The sequence below is a fragment of the Coturnix japonica genome, chromosome 10 (genome assembly GCF_054131305.1).
Source record: "Coturnix japonica strain WE chromosome 10, WE-NBRP24, whole genome shotgun sequence".
Classification (NCBI taxonomy): Eukaryota; Metazoa; Chordata; class Aves; order Galliformes; family Phasianidae; genus Coturnix; species Coturnix japonica.
The window spans coordinates 6712034-6734287 of NC_140672.1; the positions used below are offsets into that span (position 1 = coordinate 6712034).

Here is a 22254-nt window from a genome sequence, read left to right on the forward strand (position 1 = left end):
AAATACTTCTTTGTTAAATAAAGAGGAATTCACAAACAAGTGCTGAGTAGGAAAACGACAGCAAGTGCAAGGTTACCAAGGAAGACATGAATTCATTTTTAAGCTTCAATTTTCCACCCCAAGCACACCCAATAAACTTTCAGACTAAGATCCTGCAAAACGGGTTTTAAGATATCTTCTTGTTTAATAATTAAATTTTAACTATTAGCATCACTGAAGCTGAAATTGAAGAAAAAAAATATACATGCTTATATTAAAGAGCCTCTGGAAATTAGTCTATTTCTCTTCAAGTAAATAGCATTCTTCTTCCCAGTTATCAGCGTTTTTTCACAAGACTTAGGTTTTAGGCTTTGGAGTTACCACGGATACCAATGGCAAGTCACCAGTAACGTAGAGATAATAACAAGTCCCCTCCAGAGGCAGATTAGCTATTCTCTTCACAAACCTTATTCCAGACTACCAACCAACTTTACTTTCCTCTGTTCATTATCTATGTGAAACCATGTTTTAACTTCTGGTCCCCTCTAGAGCTTCAATGGCAACTTTACCTAAGATTTGCTGCTGGCCACACTAGTGTGAAATTTCCAGCTTCATAGTTAAAGTTTGAGAAGTTTTAACAGCAGAAAGCCAAGCATAATCTTACAGAAAAAAATAGCTCAGTTGACTACAAACCTCGCTTTGTACTTGCTGAATTTGTTTCTCGGCATCAGAATGTTTGTCTTTTAGATCTGCATACTCTTCTTCTTTCCTCTGCAAATCTTTTTTCAAATTCAGTACAAGGGCAGAACTCTCAGAAAGAATATTTTCTAGCCTTATGTTAAAAATAAAGAGACAAAGAACATTATTGTTACACATCTCATGGAAACAGCAATTACAGCTTAATCCATGCCCTGCCTGTTGGTTTCTATTTGTAAATAGACTCTTAAATCTATCTAGACCAGTGACAAGATTTAAACAATTACTTTTGAATTTCAGCTTGCTTCTCATAATCAGATGCTGAAGCAATAAATTATTCAGATGCTATTCTGAGGGATATACAACAAAACCACCAGAAATCCCCATATTATTCTTCATTTCCTTGCACACTCCTGTTTTCCCTTGGAACTCAAGTAGCATACCAAAGCATCCTAAAGTAGTAGTTTGGCCATTGATAAGCATGCAGATGCATTAAGTCAAAGGGATGTTCCCATTAACTATTTTTAACTCTAGTTCATTCTCAAAGGGCTCTAAGTTAACTCAGTGGTTACTTACGATTCTATACGTTGCACTTTCTCCATTTCACTCTTTTCCTTTTCCCAAAGAGAGTGTTTCATCTGCTCCAAGCTGTTTTTAAGCTGCATAACTTCTTGAATCAGATTTGCTTCTTTACTACTTAACTCTTCAACCTTTTTGTCTGCATTTGCAGATTTCTCCTGCAGAGTTGCTGTAACTGTCTCTAGATTAACAGTAATAGATTCTTTTTCTTTAAGTAATTCATTGAGTTTTGACACATTGTCTTCCATTGTCTTGGAAGCCTCCAGGCGATATTCAAGCTCTCTTATTTTTACCTCACAGTTGGCAACTTCCTCCTGAAATTGTGCAATCACTCTCTGATCTTCTGCAGTCTTTTCTTCAAAGTCCTGAGTTTTCTTTTCTATTTGCTCATGTAACTGATTCACAAGATCTTCTTCCTGACTAGTGTGAGTTGTAATCTCACATAGCTTCATTACAAGTTGACGATTATGATTTTCAGCATTATTCAGTCCCGCCTTTAGGTTTTCATTGTCTTGAAGCAGTGCTTTGATGTGCTGACTTTTTTGTGAGGAAACATCAACAATACTTCTGCATACTTCCCAAATCCTTTCAAGACTATATTTAAAGGAGAGGTCCTGCACAAGATCTGAGATGGAAGAAGTCTGTGACTGAATGCATGCAGAACTAATTTGAGATGTCCCTGGCTCATCTTTTTCACAGTCTGAGGAATCCTTTGCACTGACAAAGTCAGTACCGATGGCGTGAAACTCTAAGTGACATTTGTATAATTCATCTAATTTGGTCCGCATTTCTTTTACTTGTGACACTTTATCAATTATATATTCTTTGGCAACTTCTATGTTGTTAGTTAGTTGGGCATTTTTGTCTTCTAGTGTCATATTTATAGATTTCTGTTCATCCAGTTCAGAAGCAATTTCCCGATAGTCAGCTTGACCCTGCAGAATTTGTTCACGGAGGGCATCAGCTGTTTCTTCAGAAAAAGAAAGCTCAATACGCAGGCTTGTTACCTGCTTACTGAAATCTTCTTTTTTATTTTTTTCTCTTCTGCATTGTTCTTCAAGCACAGTAAAATGATGTTCCAAGATTTCAGTTCTTTCCCTCAGTGCTAGTACTTCCTTTCGGTACGTGGAGCACTTTTGTTTCATGTGTTCAATTGTCTTTTGCTCTACAGTGTTCTTTTTCTTTCTCTCATTTACAACTACTGTAAAACAAACAAACAAACAAACAAACAAAAAAGGGAAAAGGAATGTAGCTCAGATTGATTAAAATAATTATTACATAGCAGTTCACAACACCAAGTAGCAACTTCTAAGTGAAACACTGTCGTAATATGCAAGCCATACCCTCACATCACATAGTATTTGATACTAGTGAAGGAACTAAAGTCCTCTGAAATCGTAATCAGGTGCCTCAGATTTCTATACAGAATTAACAGCAAAAGGTTTTCAGTCTGGAAGATCACTTTTACCATGGCACTACTCAAACCTTCCACTCCACACCAGTAGAAAATCTAATTAGATTTAAAAAACATGGGAACGAGATAGATAATTCACAGCTATATTCTTTCTATCTTCCGTGCTTCAGCAATCCCTATAAGGCAGCCAGGAATCACTCCATCTACATCTAAATGGTAGATAAACAGTTCTCTAAGAAATTTCATTCCAACTCACAGTCCTCTTACTTTCAAAAGAAAGATAAAACCCTGGACAAGTTGATCACTTAAGTGTTGATATCTGTCTCTCTTATTCAGTTCATCTCTAAACAAAATATGAGGATTCCTACTTCTGTCCACACTTACTCTTTTGCATATAAAGTTCACTCATAAAGTTGTACAAATTTGCAGATTCAAGTTTCCATAAATATTCCATTAGCTTGGGGCTGTTTTTTTCTTTAACTGGTGAGCAATTAGCTAAAATCACATGCATTTTCTTTCTATCAAAAGCAACTTCTGCTGTATTTCATCATTGCTTTAGAATCCAGTTATGTCCATTCCATAATATGCATACTTTAAGTATTAAAAAAAATAAATATAAGTCAAGACTTACTAGGGATTGGGTCACCACAACAATATATTCAATGGTGATTCTTGTACAGTCCTTTTATTACTACAATGCAGAATTTTATAGTGCCCACGTGCAGCCTGCATTACATACAGATTCACATGTACTGCATGGAAACAGCCTCTTATCTAAGGAGTTTTATATACAGCCCTCAACTGATTTAAAAGTCATACTGAAGAAACAGCAGTGGCATATTCCACCCCAAACCAGGTTTTGGGTTTTGACTGCTCACCCAGCAACACTAGTGAGGGGAATATGATTTATAAGTAATCTAAACACTTTATGCTGAAAACAACAAGCAAGCACTAAAGCAAGATAAATAAGACTAGGGAGAAGATGTGTAATGTTCAGTCTAGAAGCTCCTTACACAGGAAGTAGGGAAAAAGCATTATTACAGAGCATAGGAAACAAGACCTAAAAGCTCAGAGAATGGTGTAAATACCCTGAACTTGAAGCTGAGATAACCTAGCATCTCCTAAAACACTTTTGCTCGTGCTACTTATATAACTAATTCTACAAAAGAACCAGCACAACATACCTGTGCTCATTGTTCTACTGTGTATATTTAACATAGCTAAAGAATATATATTAAGAGTTTTTTTGAAATTGGACGCTATTAATACTCACAAATAGAAGAAAATTTTAACATGATTGAATACTCAGTACTTCTTAACCGAAAACTTCATGCTGACATTGTGACTATCAGCTACCCATTTTAATTCCTATGTGGAGCATTGCTGTCATTAATTTTTAAATGAGAGCTTTGGTCATATGATTAGAACAAACCCACTACTATTTGGAGTATGGAGGAGTCCACATCCCTCCCTCAGTCTCTGGTAAGATGCTTATATGTGATGCCATTCAGTGGTCACATTAGGATTCAATATTTATGCCAAATAAAGGCAGCAGGGACAAATCATCCAAGAACAGCATCTCATCCAAAGAAGGCCTTGACTTTCTCCCTTGCACATATTTTGCAAGAGGAATACAAGAAATGAAGGGAATACAGCTAAGTTTTAGATTTTCCCTTCTACATTGTATATGCCTTCCGTAATTCTAGGAACACTGATACTCAGCTGTGCCCAGAAGTGAAGTTAAATGCATCAGAGCTTATCCAAACCATTTTGCTCAAATATTGCCCATGAGCGAGCAATTAGCAGGTCGTCAACAATTTTGATAGTTGCTTCAGGAAAAACAAAACAAACAAACAAAAAAAAGCACTTGAGCAGCTGATGCTACTCAGAAGATCAGCAACAGCAGTTGAAACAATCCTAAAGAAACTGCTTTAAAACTATTACCAAATCTGCAAGTGCATCAACAGATGAGGAAAAAGCAGCAAAAAGGAAAAAAATAGTGCAAAAATCTTTTATTCTTAAGCATTCAAAAATGAACAGCATAGGACCTTCTGAAAAAGGGATATTTACATAACAGTTACTTCTATTTACAGTTTAACACAGTGGCTTTTCTCCTTATACCATAAGGTAACGCGCTTCACAGCCTTTTGCTTCCTATCCGGAATAGGAAGCAATTTATTGTTTTGGAAGACACCCTGTTCAACGATGGAAGAAACTGTACCTTTCTTTGGAGGTGGCTCTTCCACAGTAGGCTTATCTTCATCAGTACTGCGCTTTCTTCCCACTTCCAACTCAGTTTTCTCTTGTTTCAGTGCTTTAACTGAAAGCACTGAAAATTGGCTGCTTTCAGTTCCTTTATTAGTGTTCTCTTCTGCCGGTTCTGCTTTAATGGTAGTTAAATGGTAGGTAGTCTTTTCCTGTATTGATATAAGATCAGTTACATTGAAGCTTAACAAAAGGAGCACTTAAGTCTCAGTAATCTTCTGTAGGCAAATATTTACACAAAACCATACAGCTAAAATATTTACCCGGTGACTCTATAGACATCAGTTACAAATCTCAATAGCAGACAGAACAAGTACACCTTCAGATAATGACAAGTGCAATACTCGGTAGAGTATACAAGGGAAAGCAAGAGCCTAGCAGGTTACAAAGTAAAAGACTTGCACACAATCAAGAGTTTACCAGTTTATCAAAGAATTTCCTGTTTCCAAGAAGTCAACAAAATTACAAACATGGTCAAAGAGCAAATGGTCAGCTCTCATACAAGTTCATCACATCACACTTCTGCTAAGCTGCTAAAATCACTTTCATCGTGACAGATAGAATCCAACCTTAAAGCTTAGTCAGCTCTGTCACGCATATTTTAGATTGTGTCCTTGACCACAAGTGAAGCTTCCTTACTTACAAGATGATGATTGTTAAGCCATGCTGGCACTGCCAAGGACTGATTATTCATCTTTAGTAGCTTATGAAAAGAAAAGCCTCAGAAGTGTTCAGGCCACACAATCTCACAGATAGAGTTGGAGCCTTGTTCTTGGAAGAAGTAATAGGTGAGGACATGACTACTCATCACAGTCAGCTTTAATACCATGGAAATACTAAGTTGCAGTGATGCAGACAGTCAAAGATTAAGAAGGGTCAAGTTGCTAAGCTTACAAGGTTAGAGATCTGAGTGACAGAATTAACTATAAATGTTTTCAGAGCTACTTCAGGCTACCAAACATCAAAAAATGAACAAAAACCACCAGAAGTGGTATGCACACGTACTTAATCAAGCTAGTCTTCACATATTCAGTAGCTCGCAGTACATTAGTCAGGATAAAGTTTTATGGACTGCATAGAACGTGGAGATATCCTGACCATTCATACTCGTACTTCCAACTCTACTCAACATACTTTTACTGTTGCTCTTCCTCTGATGTAGGAGTGTGAGGCAGGAGTTAGTGGAACACGCTGATATTTTTGTTGTTTGTGTTAACAACAACTACCTTCAGATAAATTTGAATTGTTTACAATTTCAAGCGAGTACCAGCTACATACAGAAAATCAGTTTTCCAAAAATGTGTTGATTACAAGCATAGAATTAGTGTTTTTCTTTTTTTTGTATAAGGATACGGAGATGTGTAAAACTCACATAATCTTTTACTTTTTCTTCTAAATGAGATTTTAAGTCTTATAGCTCTGTAATAATGTCATCTTTCTGCACCTTGATTGAGATTGGAAATAAAAAATAAAAAAAATTCAGTCATCAGTTTCTAATGTAGTGTTAAGTAGCTGAATTACACAATGCATTAAAGGCAAATTCAGTTAAGCTAAGCTCAGTAAGAAATCTATTAATTGAGCCTACTGGAATAGCATTTTAAGCTACCACAAGTTGGTATTAATTAATTAATTAATTAAAACAATTTTACACAACATCTTGATAAAGTTACCTCAGTTGCTTCTTTAAGTTGCTCAACAGACTCATCCAATTTAATCATCTGCATTTCAAAGTCTGTAACACACAGAAAAGGTTGTATTACATAAGTAGCCAATAGATAGTTTATTAAGTAATCAATTTTTCCAGATATTCTAATGTTTAGGTAGCTTTTGAACAGATTAATTAATTTGCATGTGGTCTTCACTTATTGGGAGTGATTCAAAAGTTTTCTATATTTCTTGGAATGAAAACATTGCATCAACAAGACATAAAGAAGAGTAGAGATTACAATATAAAAGTAAAAATCAAGATATAGACATTTAACCCCATACTTACGAAAGCGTAAAGCTGCTAGTTGCAGTTTAAAGGAGAGGGGAAAAAAAAAAAAGAAATAACCAAAAACCGTGGAATTGCTGAACCTGAATATACACAAGGAACAAACTATCACTTATCTACAGGCTATGGTTCCAAAGGTAGAACATCTCCTCTAATTCCTACTCAAACTGGTTATTTCTCTTTTAGATTAATGAACTATTTCTGTCTTCTACCTTTCACATTGCATAACTCACCTTTGTTCTTCTGCATCAGCTCTTCTTCAGTTTTAAGTAGTTTGGTGTTTTTCTCTGTTAGGTCTTCTTTGGTCTCCATCAGTTCAAAGTTAGTTTTCTCCAGCTGCTTTTCAAACCAGCCAATATCTTCCTTCGGGTCCTCCAGGGATACAATGGAACTATGTGCTGCCTCAGCTTGCTCTTTAATATCCATGACATCATAATGCACAGAATCAAGAATGCCCTCAGGATCAACACAGGTGTCAGGCACTATGCTATGTTCTCCACCCTGAAACGTAATTTATAATCAGTTAAAACTGCTGAATAGCTGACTACATAATAGCTGTTATTTCTTCAGATAGTCTGGATAGCCACTATGAAGACAGCCATACAAGAAGTTTTTAATTTCAGCTTCAAAACCCACCTCACAAATTCACATACAACATGACAGTGATTCATATGGGGGGAAGATAAGTGGCATTCTAGTAACAGCTAATATATTTTATAGTATTTGATGTTTGGTCACTACTTAAACCAGTTTTCAAGAAAGTACAAAAGAGTTATTGCAGACTCCAATCCTGCTTTTAACCTCAAGAGTTTCACTAGGCAAACAATGTACAAGAACTGCCACTTCATGCAGCCATAGATTTCTGCTTTTTTTATGTTTTGACTTTCCAGTTGCATTCAGTGCAACTGATCATCATCTTTTCAGTTCTTTGTCTTGCAGCGCCACATCACCCTCATAGGCTGCTCCCTCTACTTTCACACTTAACCTCTTTCAGATAAGGCCACAATCCAAGGGCACACATCCATCAATTGTGCTTCAAACACAAACTCTCAGCACTTCAAAGTTCTCCATCAAGACTGTAGCACTGATCTGACAGCTTAACTTCTTCAGTGTTATATCATAGCACTCACTCCTACCCATTCCGCTTAACCCCCACTTTCCCACTGAAGCATCTGATGGCCATAACACAGCTTTTCAAACTCTTTACTGCTCCACTTCTTTTGTCAACACTTGAACTGGACAATATTCAAAATTACAACAGCAGCAACATATGGGGTAGCTGGATTTGCTTTCCTACATGGGATCATATTTTGAGAAGAGAGAAAAATTAAGTAAATAGCATAAAATCTCCTCCAGATGTAACAAGTTGCTTCTTGTTAGGTTGAATACTTTTTAGGAATGAGATTCTCAGAAGGTGCTTCTGCCCTCACGCCCCAAAGAAACACAAAGACCCCAGTAGAGATTTTTAGAAAACTCTGTAGGAAAATTAAGCTCAACTAAAACACTAAATTAAAAAACCTGACTGCTGTATGGAGACAAACACCCAGATTCACTACAGATACTACACAAATAGATTCATATTCTTAGAAGAACAGAATTTTTTCTTTAAATGCAAATCATAAGTACTGATCAACAAAATAGACTACAACATACTCACTTTTTGTGCAATAGCTGAGAATCTTAGCACATTGAGTGTTTCTTCATAGGTTGAAGCACACTGGCTGATGTTTGCTAACATGTGTATCTTCCCTTTTCCACTGAAGAATCCCTGAAGAAAGTGTGTTAACTTACTTTCACTAAACGGTATGTACTGCTGCACCCTTTGAAGACAAAAACCACAACAAATCCCATTAGCAGAAGTTAACAGCTTCATTTCAATGTGAGAGCTATCCAAGTGGAAGACAACACATTAATAACTGCACTAGTCTTTAAATCATTTTGAGTTGTGGGTTGTTTTGAATTTAATCTTTTTGCTAGTTTGCAGTCAGGTTGTATGATTGTTCCAGCTACTATGCAGCCATTATCTTCTTAGACAACCCACGAGAACATTTAAAACAAAAAGTACATTCAACATCCAGCCTAAGATAGGTCATACAGCCTCACGTTAGCTTAAATTCTCTCTCACCTTTCTCTTTCCCTTACCACATCTGGCAAACTGACCTATCTACTTCTAAGAAAACAGTACCCAACAAAATCAGAGATAACCACTCTCTCAGTATATTGTCTCTAGGAAAGGACAATAGTAAATACTTTGGAAATAAAGAAGCATATACTTATCACAACATCTCTGGTGTTTCCTAAACCAAGGTTAAGCCACTGAATCAAACAGCTGGTGATGTACAGAAAATTAGGAGAGAACTCCTAAAGCGTGACTAAACACACTGCTCTCTAGTGAGGTTACCTGCTGGACTCTTTACAGCTACTGAATTCTGCCAACAGAGCTAAAAGCTTCACATAGCTACGCTCCTGTCACAACACACGTGACCCATAAGTAGCTTTAGTGCAGGAGTGGTAAATGAGTTCTTATTTTAAAGAAAATTACTATCAAAGTCATCACTACATTTCCCCCATATTGTTAAAATTTCAAGTGATCAGGACCAACAAATAAAACAGTTCTGAATAAATCAAAGCACTTTAAGCAGCAGCTAATTTTAAGGAATCCTTCTTCCCTAGAAAGGACAGACAGATAAGAGACTAATCCAGTAGCAAGGCCTATTTTCATCTACTTTTAAGCATAACAGAATTTGAATAGGCTACCAGGCACAGTGTGGCATTTCATGAACACAGAGCTCACCTAATCTTTGGGACAGAAAGACACCTTCAAATGAGAATCAGCAGAGAATTCTGCAATTATATCCAGCTGTGACTGTAAATAAATACTACATTGTTTAAAATACAGAAAGCTCTGTCTGCACTCATTTAGAGCACAACCTCAGACAGAAGTAGCAAGCAGGCTTTCTTCTCTCTGAATTTGGTTAGCTAGATCAGAAAGAATGATGAAGTTGCATCAAGGTTTGGAAAAATATATATATATATGTATATATGTAATTATATATATCTATATATATGTAATTATATATATCTATATATAATTTTTCTTTTCCAAATTATATATATATAATATATATATTCTGACCATGTCTCTTGGCTAGGACAAAGCACAGCAATATCCCTGAGGAAAACTGTTACAGCAGAACTAAATGATAAATGCAACTAAGTAACAAAGGAGGAAAAGGTCTAACACTTCACACATTTAAAGTGAAAATAGTGAAAACAAATTTTATAATCTCCCCCAGGACTTGTTTGAGAAGGCAAGGCCAGAAAAAAAAAAAACAAAAAAACCACAACGCTAATTTGCTTAAGTCTATGATAACACATTCAGAAATTTAGAACTAGAATGGTTTTATTTGAAAAAACAAACAAACAAACAAAAAACAACAACAAAAAGAAGGCAAGTTTATAGATCACTTTCTTAGATCATTAAGTCTTCACACATCTGCAGAAGCCTACAGATAGTTTTCACTCATAACATAGTTTCGTACTCTGCATTTTAAACAATAGTTTAAACATTGTACATGATATCTGAAATCTACAACTAGTTTACAGTTTGTACAAGCACTTACTTTGACTGCTGACTGATCTTGAGTGCACTAATACACTTGCTTAGAGTTAGGAGAGATGCATTGATATTTCCACTCTCTTTCAGTCTGTCACCTTCATTGCACGTCTTGGTATTCCTTTCTGAACTAGCAAGATCACACAGTGATAATCTGAAGGCAGATAGGAAAATTAAGTTTTCTTGCCTTTGAATGTACATTGATTATTTATCATTTCCAACACAACCACTCCTCCTAGAGGAACAATTTCTTGAACCCTTTCATGCTTTTTAATGTTGCTTTCCTAGTGAAGTTGCACACTACTTCCTGCCAAACTCTTTTCCAACACAGCTTCCATTTTTCTGCCATATTCTTCCTTCTGAGGATTTACATTAGTTCAGAAGTTGAGTGAGAAGGATAAAGGAACACTGTGTGGAACAGTGGGCACAAGATATAGAACAGCATTACAACTTGATGGTTTAGTACTGCATAATGACAGGAAATGGGGAACCACCACTCATACAGGAGGCTGTATCAGGGAACCTAGTGTCCGTAGCCCAATATCAATACATCAATACTGAAAGTAACTGACAATTTCATCCTAAAAGAAGAAGGGAACTCTGCTCTGAACTTACTCATTGACTCGTGTCACTCGTGGCATTTCAAGGTCTTCAATTCTTAGTACCTTAATTGTAAATATACTGTGGCTAAAAGGAGAAATGAAGCAAGGTCAATAGCCAGAAATACACACATTTTCTAAAATCTGTAACATCTGTTCAAAACACTGCTGGATTTATTCCAGATTCAATTAACAATAATTCTACTAGATGCATTAAACCTTTTAAAGAGACATTCCGTCTTGGTTTATTTTGCTTTTCTTCCCCCTCATGAACCACCATTACTTACATGGAAGAAGGCTTAGTTGTTTTGTTGAGAGTTTTTGATAAAACACTTAGCTTTTGTATGCACTTATCTGCTTGAAGGACTAATCCTTCTAGTTCAAAGCACTAGAATCACAAACTGTCACAAAATATCACATGGAACACTAGATATCAAGCCTTTTTAAAGCCTCTTCCCCGAAAAAAAGCCATAAACAATATTTTCATTCATCCCTCTTCCCCACACTATGTTACACCCAATGTTAGTGAAAGTTTCCCACCTTCAGCTGGAGCAAGTATTTAGCTTTGTGCTTGCAAAACTCTGGTGTTTCTGTCCACGTTTAAAAAGTCTGAAAGCTTCTTTAGAATCAGAAATCTGAACCCACTGCAAACCTTTCAAAAGAAGGAAAAGTGATTTTTGCAAGCTTTGCTAGCAAAAGAGAAAGTGAACAAGAAATAAGGTATACAAACTAAGAACATTTAGTTAAGACAATAAAATACTTCATTAACTCTGCCTCAAACATACGACAAGCTGATGGCAGATAAGACTAAGATTCTTCCTCCCACAGAAAAGGGCAAGGTATAGTATAGCACAACAGTTTATCCTACCAGTATACTAAAGTATGCTCCATCCAAATTAAGCAAGCAGCCTTAGTACTGAAAGTCCAAAAGGTAAGTTCTTAAACTACAGAAGCCGAAAGTTTGTATTCATTGGTGCAGAAGTCAATCTGAGAAGTTTTTTGTTTTAGCTTGTAGTTTTTATTGGGGATGGGTTATCTGGATTCTGTCTGCATTATAACGACTGTATGGCTCTCATTTTCAAGGATGATGAAGGCAGTGGAGTTCACACAGGCTTTATGGGCAAAGTACAGGAATAAGGAGAATACTGTTGAAGATGCAGATACGTACATGTAGCTTGTTGCCTTCAAGCAGACACTTCTAGAGCTACACTGAACACATTTAAGAGTTTTCTATCTCAGAAGAAACATGTTACACTATTCCATGACAAGCTTGGCAGTTTGCAAAGTATTCTAGTTACCTTTTACGTAAGAATATCCCTTGATGTCTTGAGCAAGGCAAAGTGTCCTTTTTTTTCTGTCATTTGATAAAGGAGCCAGTAAATCATAAAAACATTCATTGTAAATCTCAAAAAATGAAACCCAGAGAACTTCACAAAATCATCTATAGATAATCTGCTAAGTTGGTCTGATCCTTCTGAGAGATTTTCTGCACCTGCAAAGTAGAAAATATTACAAGTCAATGTAGAGACAGTAAAACTAGCTGCATTTAAAAATAAGTAATAGTTAAGCTTACAGCTTAAAACTTTTCCCAGAACATAAACACAGAGAATCCCCACCTCTCATACAAACACCAAGTATCTGGAAGTCAAGACGCTTGCCCTACACATTTGCAAAGACACGCCTGCTATAAAGCTTGCTTTTTCACTTCCAAAACCCAATCTAACATCTATAGTTGGGTTAGAAATATTCAGAACTCTTCAGTCTTTACAATATAGAGAACTGAACTAGTAAGGACACTTCGTTCTGACTTTTTAGGGAAAAAAAAGTATTTAGTGAGTTCTTAAGTGCCCTAAAGGCCTGTCGGAAAACCACTAGGGATCTTATCACAAATCATACTCTTTTTCTTTGTTTTACTTTCACCTCATAAAACCAGGTTATGATAGATGTCCCAGTAGTCTCCTAGCCATTTTATTCCTTCTGTTTTCTGCCCAGATGTCCTGCCCATTATTCCGTTCTGTTACAAATAAAAGCTAAATAATCCTTTTATTATCAGCATTAGCCAAAAAAGCCAGTCGTTGACCTTACAGAAGCTTTTCTAATTGCTACTGTTTAATATAAAACATACCCTTAGAATCAGATGGGGATTTGTCATTAGTGCTGTTGTGATGGTCTACCTACGAAAGAAAACAGAGACTTTAGGATTTATTATTGATGTACAGCACCAATACACCACTGGTTGCTTTTATTTATTTATTTATTTATTTATTTATTTATTTATTTTAAAAGCAGCTGTATTGCTCTACCAGAAAACAATACAGTATAGTTCCAAGGTGCCAACACAAAAATCCTGGCTACACATTTTGACTGGTTTCACCTTACTACTCATTTCTGACAATTCCTTTACTATAAGATCTGATGCATTTCAGCTTCCTGATTCAGAAAGAAAAAGAACAAATAGGGAGAGAATCCCCAACAGGAAAAGGAGTTATTTAATAAGATGATTTTCAATAGCCCATTTATAATCTGCATTTTACCCTTCATGAATCTTGGACTCCTGAAATATTTTTCTTATTGGGATTTTCTTAATTCAGGACTTCCATATCCTATGGCTTATTAGGTCAACTCTCAGAAAAGGAAGTTAAGGTAGAATACTTGATCACTTAATGTAGATAAGCAGCTTATTATTTCTTAACTCAGGCTATCAAAGTGTTACACAAATGAAGTTATGACTAAATTTTGTAAATATAATATTTTTAAGTAGTTTGGTCATAGAAAATACAGAATAGCTCCCAACATGTAGATCTCATGATGTTCATAGATGTATACTCAGTTCCCAGGCTTCAGGTTGTGTTGCTTTTTTATAGAGCACAAAAGTAGAAAGAAATTCTCATCTACTGAAGAGGAGTAATCTCACCTACCAGATACAGTATGCTTAGAAGTAAAACTTTTAACATAGAAGTTTTCATCTACATGACACTCACCCAGATCTGGCTTTGTATAGTCAGCAAAGCTTGTACCTACTTAGCTTATAAGGTCAAGTATTTTACCTAGGAACACGGGTCTTGAAACTAGAGGAGGCACCTATATCGCACGATCACATCTTAACTCTCTAATGGAGTAGGATGAGATCAGCATATAGCTGTTCACTGCATTTTCTTTCCACATACTCACTAAACCTAGAACAGTTTTACACATCTTTGGTTCATGTAGAAGACAGGTGTTGTTTTTCCCCGAAATACTTAAATATCATTGGAGCCAGACTTCATACTCAGCTGTGCTCTTGAAATAATTCAGAAGGAATTTTACTGCCACCTGCCTTTCACACTGTGAAGTCCACACTTAACCACCTCATCAGTAAGATCAAGTTAACATACTCCACAACTAAAATACCCCAGTGCGGTGTAGCACACCACTAATAAGATGCTTCATTCTTTTTCAGCAAGAACAGAAAGACAAATAGAAAACTGTGTGTAAATACAGAACCCTCTTTCATTACAGAATGGAAAGGATAACACTGAACTATCACAAGATGCATGTACTCATCATTTCTTTATAAAGTAGTTTCCTACCTCTTTTGTCAGACGAAGCAACGAATTTTTAAGAGCAATTTCTTCTCTCACTTTGTCATTAGTCAGTTTTACGTAATCTCTCCACCGAATAGGTTTCAGATCCATTTTTGTGTATAGCCTTCCTCCAACAGTTTTAAACAACATATCCATCGTCCTTGGCAAAATACCAACATCATCTTTTGTCCCTGTAAGCAATACACAAAAGAAGGGCCAGGTTACTATTGTAAGCAACATATAAACATAAATGAAGACAAAGATAACTGATTCTAATCTCAAAGTATACACAAAGAATTTAGAGGCCAGTTACAGTCTGAAGCAATGTTTGCAGTGTTACTAGACTGTTCCCTGAAAAATACTGGCTTTAAGCAACAGCTCACATCCCATTCCTTAGACATTACAGGGCATCACTTTAAAACAGCCAGAATATTCTGCATAAGCTTAGCCTTAAGAAGAAAAAATAACCCACAGCAAACTCCCACATTTAACAGACGTGCAGATTTTCAACTGTTTACCAGGCTCCCTTCCCGCTCTGAAACAACCCTGAAATAACAACCAGAGTGATGTCTCTGCTACAACATCCCGTTCGTCCCACAAACCCTATTTAGAAATATCTACAAGTCTCATAAAAACTGTTAAAGTAACTCAGCTCCTTTCCCATTGCCTTTTCTTGGAGCACACAACTACCTCCACATCTTGCCTACTTCACGCCTTAGTTTTTCCACTGTCACTAAATACCAAGCAAGCTTCAGTGTTTTAAAGTCAGTCATGAACACAAGAGAGGACAATACGCAGAAGAATTTCTATAGTGCTGTATGGAAGGTGCATAGAAAGATAATTTTTGAACATACTACCCTGTTGATTCTTAATATTTAAGTCCTAAAAAGGTATTACTATGGGAAAGTCTTCAGCTCCACGCATATAAAACTATTGGAAATACATAGTAACAGAACACTAAATAACAGAAATAAGGGGAATTTGTTTCCTGTGAACCCAATCGTTTCATTTGTTATGACAATATTAAACATAAAAAACAACTGCTCCCAGCCAGAAAGGAGATTGATGTATTATTTCTGTACTACTAAAGCTCAGGGAACACAATCTTCTATGCTGCTGTTATTACTAAAATCAGAAATTTGAAAAAAGATTGAAATACCTTGATCAAATGTTTCAGAATGTTTAATTTCTGCCTACAATAAATCAAACAAACTCAGACATACTTTGCCTTCAAATAAAGAACAGCATTTAAGATGCACGCATTTATAGTAGGAACAAAAACCAAAGTTATTGTAGTGTATGCTGTCTTACACACTTGTAAATTTAGTAATATTTGTTATGGAAGAAGACGACTTTTCAAGGCTACTAGTATTCAAAAGAAGGCAACGTACAAGGCCTGTTGAGTAACTAGGTAAGAAGTCATAACATCTCTCTCTTCTAGAAGTAGTTCTCACTTTAAGAAATTAATTCAAGGAAAAAGCATTTCTGCTCATACCTTGGAATGTGTAAGTTTTCCCAGCATTTGTAACGCCATACGTAAAAACAAGGCAATTACATCCTTCTAAGAACTCTTTCACTGGTTGCTTCACAGTACCTTCAAAGAATTCTTCTTGAGTTGCTTCAGGTCCAAACACCTGAATGTTACCAAGAAGCTGGTTAATCTCTTTATTTTGTTTAAGCAATATTTAGGTACTTGTAAGGAGTCAGATACACGTTGATAATTCTAAAGACAGTTAAGAAAAACTTGTTTGCTTTATATGAAGTAACAGAAGACAAGCAACTTTTTCCACAAATAACTTAATATCATTTAAAGACAATTAATTTACCCGTGAAAAGGTGAACTTCTGTGTTGTCTGTCCTAAAGTTTTATTGCTCATTCTTCCCAATGAGCTCTTAGGGGACTTCAGTATGATGCTTGTTGAGTCCTCAAGTGAAACACATCCCTATTACAAGGAAGCACAAGTAATGCAGGCATGAAAAAAGTTTTAAAAGGTCATCTTACAGGAAAGAAAACATATATACTTTAAGGGTTGTTTTTTTGTTTATGATTAAATAAATGCCTTACCTGCGATCCATTTGCTCTCTCCCGTGCCGTAAAGGGTTTAATACGCAGGCAAACTTGTATGCGTCCCCTAGGCTCCAAACTAGACCTCTAAAATTAAAGAGCTGGAAGTTAGAAATCTGACTAGATCCTCTGTTTGATGATTAGCACATTAAAGCAGCATTATTTTCATCATCCTATTGTAACAGACTCATTTGTTAACACAGGAAGTAATAATATTTTACTGTTTTCACAAGTGCTTTGGACCCTGCTAAACTTCTTTGTCAGAGCCTAGAATTTCAGAACAAGTACTACTGCAACACACTCCTGTACTGCATTCAGGCCAACTATGAACAAAAGTACTCCATTATTGTGCTTCTGAGACAATGTTAGCTTCATCCACTGATACCGGTGCTCCTCATAAGGTATCAAAGCAACACCACACATCTTGGTCTAGTCTATGTACAGTCTAAAAGCATAGTGAAGATGATTTTCATCTCCTCTGTAAGATTCTAATGCTTCTTATAAAGAAAAGAATTAAGTTTATTTATTTTTGGAGAAACAAGCTGCCTTTGTGGTCCTGAGGGCCCCTTTTTGTCACCTGTTGGGCATAGCAAGAGAGCTTTTCTTGTACAAATCTATGCCCCGTGTACCTTTCTCCATCCCAAAACCTAGAGTTGTGGTGCAGACACTGGATGCTGACCAGAGCAGTAAAAGAACAGAAGAGGGGAAAAGCAGATACAGGTAAGACACCTAAAAGAAAGGAAAAGAGCAGAAGAGAAGGAAGGATACGGTTAAGAACAAAGGACAGAAGATGGAAAGTGCTATAGAGGATTGGACTGGACATGAGCAGATCAGAGCTACACCAAGGTGTGGCTTCTCCCTGTGTCCCTGTCCACCACTGGCAACATCCCCCAATGACAGGGATGCTGCTGCCCCAGCAGCTGATGGGGTTGTGGTCTGGGGTTACGTTCTATGCAGAGCCTCCAGAACCTGCTACAGACCTCCAGTTCCCTGACACTTCTTTTTTTCAGGTGTCTGCACACAAGGAACAGGTGTTCCCCATGCCCTGCATGCTGGTAATTAGTGTGGGCAATTACTGTGTGGGAACTGGGGGAGGGAAATTCAGGGGTGGGATAGTGAGGAGGAATTGGAGGGGGCTGGGAAATTGTTTGGGTGGGATTGTAGAGATCAGATATGACTGCTAGGATGGGGGATATTTGGTTGGAAATATTGTCATTTCTATTACTCATTGCTTTGTATAAGTTATTAAATGCTTTATGTTCCCTCTGCTACATCTCTGCTTGCAGTCATTTGTGCAGTGACAAAGGTCCTCAGCTCTACATGCCCACCTCCAAGGTAGGATGGAGCACCACAGATGGCAGTGTTCCACAGCTGCCACCAGCAGCCCCAGCTCGTCCCTCCACACCTGAGGTGTGAGTGGCTGTGAGAGGAATGTCTCTGTGGAAGTGCAGCTCATTCCTCCCCTCTGATGGGGGCAGAAGGCATCTGCATTTCCCTCATGGCTCTTATTTCCTGTGTTACTGTGGGAAATGAGCTGAGCCACTGTGCCTCCCTACTATGGCAAGCTCTGCAGCTCTGCCACTGTCTTTAGACTCAGCTGTTCCTGTGTGTAAAGCTCCACACTTGGACCCTGCAGAGCCCAAAGGCCTCCTTGGCTGCTGTTACTCACCTGGACATTGAGGGTGCTGTGTCTCCAGTCTGTACCTGCTTCCAGGTGTCACTTGCAAGACACTGCGAGTCCACCTGGTTGGAACTGCAGTCAACAAACACAAATGTGAAAGAAATAAGAAAGGATTCTTTCATTTCACAGGCTTTCATCTCCATTGAAAGATGTTCTGCTGTGCAGCACAGCTGGGAGCATTTCATATGTGCAAAAAAGGGGGATAGGCCCTGGCTGTGCCGGGCCCCCTTCCGGCCCAGGCCCCAAAGCAGCCCCGACTGTGCTGGGTTCCCCTCTCACCTGGGCCCTGCAGTGGCCTCAGCTGTGCCTGGTCCCCCTCTGCTCTGGGCCCTGAGCTGGCCCCAGCTGTGCCTGGTCCTCCTCCATCCTGGGCCCCAAGGCCCTGCCTCTGCCTGCTCCCCCTCTGCTCTGGGCCCTGAGCTGGCCCTAACTGTGCCAGGCCCCCCTCTGGCACAGGCCCTGCCTCAAGCCCCGCCCCCTGTGGGCAGCAGTGCTAGTGCCTGTTGGTTTTGCTCTCTTCCCTCTTCTTTCCCTGTTCTCTTCACAAATGCTTTCAGATCCCCCAGGATGACGTGCACTGACACTGCTGCCTTCTTCCTGCACAAACTTTCTGGGCAGCTCAGCTTTTTCTACAGAGCAGCGTGCCTTTGGAAGTGCTTGGAGGATGTAAACTAACAGCAAGAGAACACTGAGCTCTTCTGGGTCTTTCTAGACATGGCAAAGAGACAGGAGAGAGTGCTCAGCCTCGAGTGGTTGCTTGTATGCAGAAATCACAGTTGTCAACATCTGTGCTGTTTTGCTGTAGGCAGTAGTGTGTGACAAGAAGCCTACAATTATCAATTTAGTGAACGTAATTAATTGTAACAGTTCCCCTTCCTTCTTCCCTTGACACTTGGGTTATGGAGTTCTCCTTTGCTATGTGCCGGTGTAATACCTCTGAGCCACAGCACTGTTGCGTTTAGCAAAGCTCATGGCAACAGGCTTTGGCCAACCTCAGAGCTACGTAGATGATGAGAAGATATCCGATGATAGGAGAGAAAATGAACAAGCTCCAAGGTAAGTGTTGTTTTTTCCTTCTAGTCAGCACGCCATCGCTAAATCTTCCATGCTGTGACTTTTATCGTGACAGTGATGATCCCTTAACCTCACACCTTTAGCACAGCACTTTCTGTGGAGATTCCCACCAATGACAAAGTATTAGTGCCGCTTTTCTGCCTGTTTCTTTTTTGTCTGTATTTTCCAGAATGTGGGTATTTCTTTCATTGCCCACAAACACTGCCCAGTGCAGGAGGAGGCAGGGACAAGAGTCAGGAGCAAGGGCAGAATAGTTTCTCTGTTAGTGAATGGAATGCCAGTGTTTTCTGCATATGGACTTGCCATAGTGCTTCTTACAAGGCCTAACAGTGGGATGAAATGTGCCCTGAAGCAGGTGTGCTTGCAGGAAGGCAAAAGAGAATTGCAAATATTGCTAAGGGGGGCCAGTAAGATGACCAGAGGGCTGGAGCACCTTTCCTATGAGGACAGGTTGAGGGAACTGGGCTTGTGCTTGGAGAAGAGAAGGTTCCAGGGAAACCTCACTGTTGGCTTCTAGTATTTGAAAGGAGCATATAAACAGGCAGGGGAATGGCTGTTTACAAGGGTGGACAGTGATAGGACAAGGGGAATGGTTTTAAAGTGATACGGGGAAGTTTAGGTTGGATATTAGGTTGATGTTTTTCACACAGAGGGTGGTAACGCACTGGAACAGGTTGCCCAGGGAGGTTGTGGATGCTCCATCCCTGGAGGCATTCTAGGCCAGGCTGGATGTGGCTCTGGGCAGCCTGGTCTGCTGGTTGGAAACCCTGCACACTGTGGTCCTTTTCAACCCAGGCTATTCTATGAGTCTATGGCTGTTTTTAACACCAAAATGCAACTTGGCTTGTAATTGTTTCTAAAATGATCTGGTTCGTCCTGTTTTGAATGTGATATTTCTACAGCAGAAGGATGCAGAAGTGAAAAGGCTCGAAACGCTACTGAAGGAAATTGCCGAATGTCAGGACAACCTCGAGGAAGCAAATGAATCCATAAGAAAACAATTGAGATGAATTATTTCCTATGGCCAGACCGCGGGGGGGCAACGAGGCGGCCGCCACCCACCCCCCATCTCCTTCCCCTTCATCCAACACGAAGGGGGTGATGGCGGTGGGGGGCCGAGCCCCTTCCCACACCAACCGGCTTTCAGGTCCCACCCCCAGCGTTTCCCACATGGTGAGTGGGGGGGGGGGGGGGAAAGCGGGAGGGGCGCAGGGTGAGCCTTAATTCTGCTCCCCCCGACTCCAACCGCACCGATCAGCCCTGAGCCCCCCCCCCCATCTGCAGCAGCAGCGCCAGGATGTGGAGGCGATGAGGGGGGGTCGCGTCGTCGGGCTCCAAACGGAGGCAAAGCCGTAACCCCCCTCCGGGGCTCCCCATCGTGCCAAAGCCCTCCCGTAACCCCCCCAGGCTCCGGGCGGCCAAACGCCGCAGGTAGCGGCTGCACGCTTTGGGCCGGGGGGGGCCGGGCGCCCGAGCCAATACTCTCAGGTATCCCCGCAGCCCCCCTTTGTTTTGGGTGGTGGTGGTGGGGGCGCCCACGGGGGTACACGAGCAGCAGCAGCAGCAGCTCCACCTGTAGGGGGGGGACACACAGCCCTCCGTGGAGACACAGCTGACACGTCCCCACCCCTCTGAGGACACCCCCCCCCCCTCCCCGGGATCGCCTTCCTCCGGCTCTGTAGACCGTAGGAACCAAAGCGAGGGCGGAACGCCAGTGAAGCAGATCGCGTTTCCCAGGGGACTCATTTCCGCAGAGCACGCGTTCCCTCCGGGGGAGCGGGTTACGGCACGGACCCATTGGGGATAATGGGGGGAAGGGGGAGTGGAGACCGGAGAGGCCTGACCTGGTTGCGTGGGGCGGAGGGGGGGGAAACGGCAGAGGGAGCGGAAGAGGTTTGTGGGCTGAGGGCCGCCAACAGCCGCCCCCAAGGCTCCAGCATGGTTTAAGGGGGTATTTTGGGGCTAAGGGGTGGATTTGGGGTCCATAGGGTGGGTTTAAGGGGGTATTTGGGGGCTGAGGGGTGGATTTGGGGTCCATAGGGTGGGTTTGGGGGGTATCTGGGGGTTATGGGGTGGCCTTTGGGGGTTTTAAGGTGGGCTTGGGGGGGTTTTGGGGGGCTGTGGGGTGGGATTAGGGTGCAGTGGGGTGGGTTTGGGGTCTATAGGGTGGGTTGGGGGAGGTATTTGGAGTCAGTGGGGGCACTCTAAGACCCCAGTTTAATGCGGGGGGCGGGGGGGTCTCTTTGGAACCAAATTGGGTTGAAGGGGAAGGGGCGTGGGGGGCAATCTTTATGCCTACGGCGCCCCCTAGTGGTCACCCACAGCCACGACAGGGGAACTTCGTGTCCTTCCGTGCAGGGGGGCAGAGCTTAGGGGTGGGCCCATATGAGTGTATATGGCCCAGCCCCCTCCCATCATCAGCGCTTCCTGCCCCGGGGCTGTGCCGCACCCAACGCTGCGTTCTGAGTTTCTATATAAAGGGTGTGTGTGTGTGTGTTATTAATGAGTATATATTGAAGGGGGGGGGGGGGGCTTTATTTTGGGGGGTTTGCGATGGCTTCGGTGTGGAAACGGCTGCAGCGTGTGGGGAAACGGGCGGCCAAAGTGCGATTCAAAGCGGAGCTGGAGGAAGTGCTGCTCGGGGGGGTGGGGTGGGGAGTGGTGAGTGAAGACCCCCACCCCCCCATTAAATAACATCAACATATACACAAAAGAAGGGTGGGGGGTTAT

At 40.3% G+C, this 22254-nt stretch overlaps 3 protein-coding genes across 3 annotated transcripts; all 3 read right to left on the reverse strand.

Moving 5' to 3' along the window:
• Window positions 1-437: 437 nt before the first annotated feature.
• LOC146759185 (kinesin-like protein KIF20B) lies at window positions 438-5079 on the reverse strand. The gene is made up of 3 exons (XM_085510601.1): window positions 4890-5079; window positions 1252-2455; window positions 438-811 (listed from the first exon to the last, which is right to left on the reverse strand). The coding sequence occupies exons 2-3, from the start codon at window positions 2397-2399 to the stop codon at window positions 640-642; spliced, it is 1320 nt and encodes a 439-aa protein (XP_085366727.1). The 5' UTR covers window positions 2400-2455; window positions 4890-5079; the 3' UTR covers window positions 438-639.
• Window positions 5080-5707: 628 nt separating this feature from the next.
• LOC146759186 (kinesin-like protein KIF20B) lies at window positions 5708-11767 on the reverse strand. Its single transcript, XM_085510602.1, has 6 exons — window positions 11682-11767; window positions 11158-11229; window positions 10550-10696; window positions 8584-8746; window positions 7160-7427; window positions 5708-6665 (listed from the first exon to the last, which is right to left on the reverse strand). Exons 2-6 carry the CDS (start codon window positions 11181-11183, stop codon window positions 6568-6570), a joined length of 702 nt encoding a protein of 233 aa, XP_085366728.1. The 5' UTR covers window positions 11184-11229; window positions 11682-11767; the 3' UTR covers window positions 5708-6567.
• LOC146759187 (kinesin-like protein KIF20B) lies at window positions 11713-18744 on the reverse strand. The gene is made up of 8 exons (XM_085510603.1): window positions 18439-18744; window positions 16770-16856; window positions 16531-16647; window positions 16200-16338; window positions 14711-14895; window positions 13267-13315; window positions 12440-12633; window positions 11713-11793 (listed from the first exon to the last, which is right to left on the reverse strand). The coding sequence occupies exons 3-7, from the start codon at window positions 16579-16581 to the stop codon at window positions 12443-12445; spliced, it is 615 nt and encodes a 204-aa protein (XP_085366729.1). The 5' UTR covers window positions 16582-16647; window positions 16770-16856; window positions 18439-18744; the 3' UTR covers window positions 11713-11793; window positions 12440-12442.
• Window positions 18745-22254: the final 3510 nt, after the last annotated feature.